At 28.5% G+C, this 8,780-nt stretch overlaps 2 protein-coding genes across 2 annotated transcripts; both read left to right on the top strand.

The window, feature by feature from the left end:
- The first annotated feature begins 204 nt into the window (after positions 1-204).
- LOC111625153 (mevalonate kinase-like) lies at positions 205-1,392 on the top strand. The gene has a single exon (XM_023368203.1). The coding sequence runs from the start codon at positions 205-207 to the stop codon at positions 1,351-1,353; it is 1,149 nt and encodes a 382-aa protein (XP_023223971.1). The 3' UTR covers positions 1,354-1,392.
- Positions 1,393-7,726: 6,334 nt separating this feature from the next.
- LOC111625151 lies at positions 7,727-8,561 on the top strand. The gene is made up of 2 exons (XM_023368197.1): positions 7,727-8,065; positions 8,118-8,561. The coding sequence occupies exons 1-2, from the start codon at positions 7,727-7,729 to the stop codon at positions 8,559-8,561; spliced, it is 783 nt and encodes a 260-aa protein (XP_023223965.1).
- Positions 8,562-8,780: the final 219 nt, after the last annotated feature.

Genomic DNA, 8,780 nt, shown 5'->3' with positions numbered 1-8,780 from the left:
TAACACTACACTTCCGTCACGTTTTTCGTTATGTCTACATTAGTTCATCTTTGGTCGTAATCTTAGAATTAGAGCCTCTTCTACATTATTCTATAACTTTCATATCATAAGAAGATACATATTTACGTATATAATAGACTAGATACAGTGAATAACTTGTTTATATTTGATCGATTACTATATAAACATATTGATATAATTAGAATGTCTCGAGTGATTGTTTCTGCTCCGGGTAAAATTATCCTGCATGGAGAACATGCAGTTGTATATGGAAAGTCTGCTGTGGCTTTTAGTGTTGGATTAAGAACCAAAATAGAAATTGATGTGAGTAAAGAAGATTCCAAATTAAAGATTGTTATTCCTAATGTAGGAATTGATGTAGAATGGAGTTTACAGCAGATCAATGAAATGAAAATAGCAGAAAATGATGATGATGATAGTAATGTGATCACATTAACAAATGAATGGCAAAGACGTTTGAAATTCCTTACAGATTCAGTTGTGATATCTGGAAGTGAAGCTTGTCATCTATCCCTTCTTACCTTTCTCTTTTTATACTTTGGTATATTTAAAAAATATAAGTGTTCTTATCTACCACTTCATGTTTTTATTTCCTCACAATTACCAATTGGTGCAGGATTGGGTTCATCAGCTTCTTATTCTGTCTGTATAGCTGCAAGTCTTTTAGCTATTTGTGGAAAAATTTCTCCTACTTCATTAACAGATGAGCAACTTTCATTAGTCAGTAAATGGGCATATGAAGCTGAAAAAATACTTCATGGGAAGCCATCTGGAGTTGATAATTCAATCTGTACTTATGGTGGAGCTTTATTATTTAAAAATGGAGAAATATTAGAAAAACTCTCTTTAATTCCATCTATTGAAGTCATGTTAATAAATACTAAAGTATCACGAAATACTAAAGCACTAGTTGCAGTTCTGAGGAAGCAATATGATAAGCATAAAGAAGTCATCAATCATGTAATGTCTGCTATAAATTGCATAAGTGAGAGTACATGGAAAATGTTAGAAGAATATAAAGACCAAACATTTGATGATTTGCTAGAAAAATTACAAGAACTGCTAACAATAAATCACCATTTATTAAATGCTCTTGGAGTAGGTCATCCTCAACTCAATACTATTGTTGAAATAGCCACTGCAAATAAACTTGGTGCTAAATTGACTGGAGCAGGAGGTGGAGGCTGTGCATTTATTTTATTATCTGTTGCTAACAATTCAAGCCAAAGGCAGAAAGAACAAAAGCATATCTTACAACAAATACTTCATGAGAAAGGATTTGAATGTTGGGAGGTGCTCCTTGGATGTCCAGGTGTTTTGTTTCATCAATAATTAACAACAAAATTACTGTATATTTTTGAATAATAAAAAATTTTGTACAACATTATAGGAGAAAAACTCCAACTATCATTTAATGTTCACTCACCAACATTACATTACATTACAGGCAACAGAGGTACAACCTGGAGGTGGTAAAGAACGGAAGGAAGGAAGAGAGATGGGAAGAGTAGGGGATGAGCGTGGGGCAGGGTAAAGTTGAGATCTCCAGGCGCCTGCATCGCGTTTTGCATTCATTTTTTCTAAAATATGGAAGAAAGATATAAATGCAATACTGGAAGCGTTCAAAGCAGAGTTACCTTTGTTGTTCATCACTATTCTCCTGTATTTGTAGTGTGAAATCCACCCGAAAATTACAATTTCGATTGTGAGGAATATTTACCACTTAGAGAATTTGCACGCATAGTTTTAGTATGGTACGAATGAAAATGTAGTGATAAAATGCGATATTTTTCGTCTCGAAGCAAATTAAATCATGTTGCAACATTGTACATTCTTTTGTATTGGATAAATTATGTTTTAACATTTGTTCAATATTGTATTGAAAAGTTGGTGATGGGGTGAATACTCTTAATATCTCAGAAATTATGTCAATGTCGTTTTAAAGAGCAACATTAGTGCAAATTTAGTTTGAAAATAATAGATTTGGACGAGTAAATTGTCAAGTTAAATAATATAAATTTAAGAACTAACACACTAGTTATTTCATTAATTTTATGTTCTGAAGTTGTAATGTTAAAATTGGCCTCTATTCTTAGTCCTATTTTTGTACTTCGTGCGAATGTTAAGTATATTTTGGTTAATTACGATATTATACTACTAAATCAGAAGGTAAATAAAGTGTCATGTACAATTTTAGATTCTATTTAACGATTCAAATAGAAAAATAGGAAAGAAATTTGATTTCTGCTATGATCATTAATTAGTTAATATTGTATAAATCTCTGAAAGAACATATTTAAATATCGTAATATTGTGACTAATGATTGTATTCCCGAAGTTTTTGAATTCCCGAATCAGTAAAACCGTTTTCTCGAGAGTCGGAAAATTTGTTTTTGTAAATGTAACGTTCATTTCATTGTATTTAATTAATAACAATAAATACTAATATAAAAACTATTATTATTCTAAAATTGTTGATTATAATTATTATACAAAAGCATTTTTTATTTGACAATATAAAAAATACTGTATACCCCTCTGTGTATGAATTCCTCATAACTCCTTCAATTTTTGTCCAATCCAAATGAAATTTTGGTTATATTCGTTTCGTGTTCTGAAGAAAAGTATAGGTTAAGGAAAAACACTTTAAAATTGGCAGTAGAACTTGTTCGCATAATGTTGGACAATCGGGAAACGTTTTTGCCAATTCTTAACAGTGGAATCTACTCTTTCTGTCGGTTATACTTATGAGATTCAATTTCTGATTTTTGAATAATAATGTTTTTAAATAGGTAAATGTCTCTTCAATCCGAACAAATTTTCGGTAGACTTTCTCACTATTCGAAAATAAAAGGTATGTATTTGAACAATAAGATTAATGAAATAGATAAAAATAACATACTTAATTTTAAAAACAATAGAACCCCAAGATTAAACATACGATTAAAAACACATAAACAAGATGAAAAATATAGACCCATAGTTGATTTTAGATATTCAGTACTTTACAATTTAGAGAATTATATTGAAAAACAATTAAAAAGCATTGAAGGTTCCAAAAATAGTATAAAAAATGCTGATGACGTAATTAACAGAATTCAAAAAATAAAGAAAAAACAGACACATTAATAAGTTTAGATGTGAGAAATATGTATCCAAACATAAAATGGGAATTAATAAAAAACAGCCTTACACAATTAAAAATTAATCATTACTAGAACTTATAGAATTTGCATATAAAAGAAATTATTTTGAAGTATATAATAACTTTTACAGACAAACAGATGGCGTTAACATGGGGTCAAAGATGGGTCCAAAACTTGCAGAATTAGTAATGAAAGATATTGACAATAAAATCATGAACATTCCTGGGGTGAAAACTGTACGATACGTGGATGATTACTTATTAATTTTTAATAATCAGATAACAAATAAGAAAATAATTTTAAACACAATAAATAGCATAAACCAGGATATAAAATTTGATATAGAATTAGAAAAACACAATAAAATTCATTTTTTGAACATAACTATAACAAAAGAAAAAAGAAATATTCATTTGAAACTTATAAAAACCATCCAATGTAAACAAAACAATCAGTTATTATTCATATATCCCAGAAAGTATAAAAAAGAATACATATACAATGGAATTTAAAAAGATATATACTAGAACTACCAGTAAAAAGAAACGCGAAACTGAATTAAACGAATTAGATTATAAATTCATTCTTAATAGTTATCCAAAATACCTTTTAAAAAATGGCATACACAATACTACAATAATAGATTTATAACAAAAAATAAGAAAGATAAAAATTACAAACCCTTCCCTTACATAGCTGATATTTATAATAATAGCTCTAAATGCCTTAAAAAAGACAATATAATTTTGGCCCCATCTTTGACCAATAAAATTTCAAATAAAATCTCAAATAAATTAGGAAAATACAAAACCAATACTGATAAATTGAAAAAAACTGGAACTGTTTACAAAATTAATTGCAACTGTCAAAATCCTAAAGAATACATAGGTGAAACGGGTCGAACTTTGGAATTACGGATAAAAGAACATGAAGCTGCCATACGGTTAAAACATGATAATTCACCTTGGTATAACCACATCAAAAATAGTAACTGCAAAATAGATAGAAATAATATTAAAATCCTACACTGTGAGAAAAATATATATAAACGTAAATTCAAAGAACATATAGAAATAATGAAATACAGTGGTAATAATTTAATAAACATTTCCAATGGCATGCAAATCGACCAGCAATGGTATAACATGATAGGGGGCGCAACAAGTCAATAGTTTATATTTCTAAGATTATACATTGTCGTGTAAATGAAAATTTTATTGTATGTTGAACCTTTTTAAAGTTTATACAACGTATACTACTCTGTTATTGTTGTGACACTTTTAAAGAAAAACATGTATGTATTTTTTTTAGTAAATATTTTTTTAAAGGAAAAAATTTGTTATAAATAAGTGGATTAAAATGTTACTAATAATTATAATTTGTAATTAGTTGTGTAGCATAATGATATGGATTTCGATGTAAAACGCCCTTAAGAGAAAAAATGGAAATTGTCAAAGATATTATAAATTAGAAAACATTACAAATTTATAGTACAAGTACTGTGAAAAGGATGATGAAACATGTGGAGTATCTTAAGGTATTATAAAATGTCTTTTTATGTCTTGTAAACATTTTCTACTCGAGTTGTTTTTGTGTAAATTCAATATGAATTTTGTTTTGTAGCACTGAAGAGGGGCTAGAAAATTAAACTTGCCCGAAATGCATATGTAAACAATAAAGGAGTTTTATAACCTGTACAGCTGTGAGAAAGTCTACCGAAAATTTGTTCGGATTGAAGAGACATTTACCTATTTAACACATAATACAGCTTCCATTAGAAAATTCATCAATAATGTTTTTCATGTGGAAATAGAGAAAAACTTATATTGGGTTCTCGTGTGGCTTTGAAATTGCAATTTCGAACACAACAGAAAGCTTTGCTTTTTCTATCTTTCATCTTTACGGTTGAGAATTCACTGAAATGATTCAAACAACCCAGATAAAATAGTTTTGTTTTAAACATTAGAGGGCGAGCATCCGGTGAAAAATTCGATCACTACCATCGATCGCACGAATGGATTGCCCAATCCTAACCTGGTCTATAGCTTTCACCGTATCCTAAACAGACAGAAGGATGGCATTGCGGTAAAGGTGCCACTCTGCCGTTCTGGTAGACTCAGGTTCGAGTTCAGGTCGGAAACTTTAAAAATTATTATAGGTCGTTTTTTACGGATATGTTGATTTTCGTCCCAACCAGCCGTCCATACATTGTGGATACGGCCGAATCTACTACGGGCCTGAAAATATTGTTAAAAGTGTAAAAGATTTACCGATTAAAAAAGAAAAGAAGGCTAATTTTATAGGAATATTTATCCAAAATTTTAAAAAGCTATTCCAATAAAAGCTATAAAAAATAAAAGCAATAAAAGCTATTCCAATAAATAAAAGAAATGCATTTAAATAATAGTATAACGGATAATGATAAAAATTATGTCCTTAATTTTAAGAATAATAGAACCCCTAAATTGAAAGTAAGGTTAAAGGCACACAAACAGGAAGAAAAATACAGACCTATTGTAGATTTTCATTATACAGTACTATACAATTTGGAAAACTATGTTAAAAGACAATTAAAAAATATAGAAAGGTCTGAAAATAGTATAAAGAATACGGATGAAGCTATAAATAATATTCGAAAAATAAAAAAAGAAAAAACTGATAAGTTAATAAGTCTTGACGTTAAGAACATGTACCCAAACATAAAATGGAATCTAATTGAAACAAGCTTAAAAGAGTTAAACGTAGAAAAAACATTAAAAGATCTTATCAAATTTGCTTATAATAATAACTACTTTGAGATAGACAATAAATTCTACCAACAAATAGATGGGATCAGTATGGGGTCGAAGATGAGGCCAAGACTAGCAGAGTTAGTGATGATAAACATAGATAAAAAAATAAAAAACATTCCAGGTGTAAAGGGTGTAATGAGATATGTAGATGATTATTTAGTAATTTATAATAAAAAAATAACTAATGATGAAATAATATTAAATAAGATAAATAATATAAATGAGAATATAAAATTTGAAATTGAAGAAGAGAAACACAATCAAATAAACTTTTTAGATATCACTATATTTAATAAAATAGATAAATTTACTTTCAAAACATATAAAAAATCATGTGATGTAAATAAAACCATAAATTATTACTCTTATACACCTGAAACCATCAAGAAGAACACATACATAATGGATATAAAAAATATATATACTAGAACTTTGGATGAAAATGATAGAAAAACTGAATTAAAAAAGTTAGATAAAAAATATATTTTGAATAATTATCCGATGTATAAATTGAAGAAATGGCATAAACAATATTATAAAAATCGATTTAATACCAAATATAAAATTAATAAAACTTATAAATCTTTTCCTTATATTAATGATATACATAATAATTATAATAAAATTTTAAAGGAAGAAAATATAGTTTTGGCCCCGTCTTTAATTAATAAAATCTCACACAACATCCATTCTGATAATATAAAACATACAAATAAAGTAGACAAACTAAAAAAATCGGGTGTTGTATATAAAATAAGGTGTGATTGTATAAATCCAAAAAACTATATAGGTGAAACAGGTAGGCAATTAGAATTACGAATTAAAGAGCATGAAGCCGCTATAAAATTAAAATATAACAATTCCCCTTGGTTCGATCACATAAATATTAATAATTGTAAGATTGACAGGAATAACATAAAAATATTACATTATGAAAAGGAAATATATAAACGCAAATTTAAAGAACATATTGAAATAATAAAAAATAGTAATAATAATCTAGTAAATTTATCGAATGGTATGCAGATTGATGAACAATGGTATAATGTAATAGAGGGCGTGACTTAAACTGTAACAAATGAGCCATATGAAGTAAAAAATTGTAAGACCATAAAATAATAAGCCCGTATGTATATTTTTATACTTCTTTTTTTGGTTTTAAAATTAACAAAACATTTAATTGTAAATAGAAATAACTAAAACATTGTGGTTTTTTAAGTTGTATTTGTAAATGTAATTTGTATAATTAAAAAAATGTAAATTGTAAAAAATGTAAAATGTAATAATATAATACGTAATAATATAATGGGTAATAATATGTAAGATAATTTACTGTTTTTAAGGTTTGGGAATTATACTCATATACGATTGTTATGCATGTGTTTCGTTGGTAATAATGTCATTGTTGATGTCATACAATTTTTAAAAAGTGTTACTCAACCATCTGAGGTATGAAAAAGAATTTAATGTTAGTTAATCTTTACACCGAAAAAAATTTTGTAAATTGATTTTTTGTTTTTAAATTTTGTGTAGAATTTACACTGAAGAGGGGCTCATACAAGCCTGAAATGCATATGTAATTTACAATAAACGAATACTTAACCTCAGAGCTGAAAGAAAGTCTACCGTTTGTTAACCATTCGGATTGAAGAGACATATACTAAATCTAAGTATTTATCAACTATTATACCAGATTTTGTGAAAAAAAAAAAAAACAGAAAATATGTTGAGCACGTGGATGGAAACCAATCAGTTATCAAAGTGGTGATGAAAAATAGAGCATATCACGAGGGAATGAAATGTTCTCCCTACGAAGCAATGTTTGGCTGTTCAATGAAAATAAGCCTTGCAACTTCAGCAATCCCTAGTGATATGATTAGAGTTATAAGATGTCAAGAAGATTTAGAGAAGTTGTTGCATTCGCATGACAATACGGAACAAAATAATAACATCGAAAATGCAATCGAAGAGGACAAGGAAGAAAGCAATGTTCAAAATGAGTCAGAAGGGGATATAGACAATAGCACTGTCAACGATAAAACACAAAAAGATGAAATGATTATTACTGAGAAGATGAAGGCGAAGCAAAGAACCGATGATTCCAATGTAACGGTTCAGAGATACCGATTCAGAGACAGAAAACACGATTGAGTCTCAGGAAGTTCTTGTAACAATAGAGCCAATATCAAAAAAGTTAGAATCTGTAGTGACAATAAGAAACAACGCAAAAGTGAGTTTGGAGAAACGAGCTGAAAAAATGAAAGCTACGTCTGTTGATAAATATCTAAATGTGAAAATTGGCCAAAATGTAAGACTGAAAGTGCCCGAAATTGACAAAACTAAAACCGACTCAAAAAGCGTTATTGCAGTTGTAATAGATATAAAGGATAACGAGTTTTACCAACTAGGTACCAAAATTGGAGAACTAAAGCAGCTTTATACACAAAATCAATTTACCTCATGCCCTGAAGACTTTATCAAGATAGAAGTTGTTAAAGATAAAGAAGTGAGTCTTCGAGAAGTTGTCGCAAAATTGTCTTTGACCGGAGGACTAGGTTTCAAGAAATGCAACTGCCTAAAAAAATGCGTAACGAAGAAGTGAGTGCGCTTGCAAGTCATCAGGATTACAGTACTTTTTAATTCTAAATGCCATGATAGCTCTATGTTGTAACAAGTAAAATCCTTTTTTTTACTTTTATTAAATGACAATGAATACCAAATGATTAGAAAAAATACTGTGATTACTGATTAGCTTAGCCAACGTAAGCTATTATATTATTTTTGACAGGATAATTTAATTTTTTTATGTTAAAGTATTTTT

This window comes from Centruroides sculpturatus, unplaced genomic scaffold (genome assembly GCF_000671375.1).
Source record: "Centruroides sculpturatus isolate CEXI.00-Female unplaced genomic scaffold, Cexi_2.0 scaffold439, whole genome shotgun sequence".
Lineage (NCBI taxonomy): Eukaryota > Metazoa > Arthropoda > Arachnida > Scorpiones > Buthidae > Centruroides > Centruroides sculpturatus.
The sequence above is the reverse complement of the archived record's forward strand: the minus strand, read 5'-3'. Positions and strand labels throughout refer to the sequence as shown.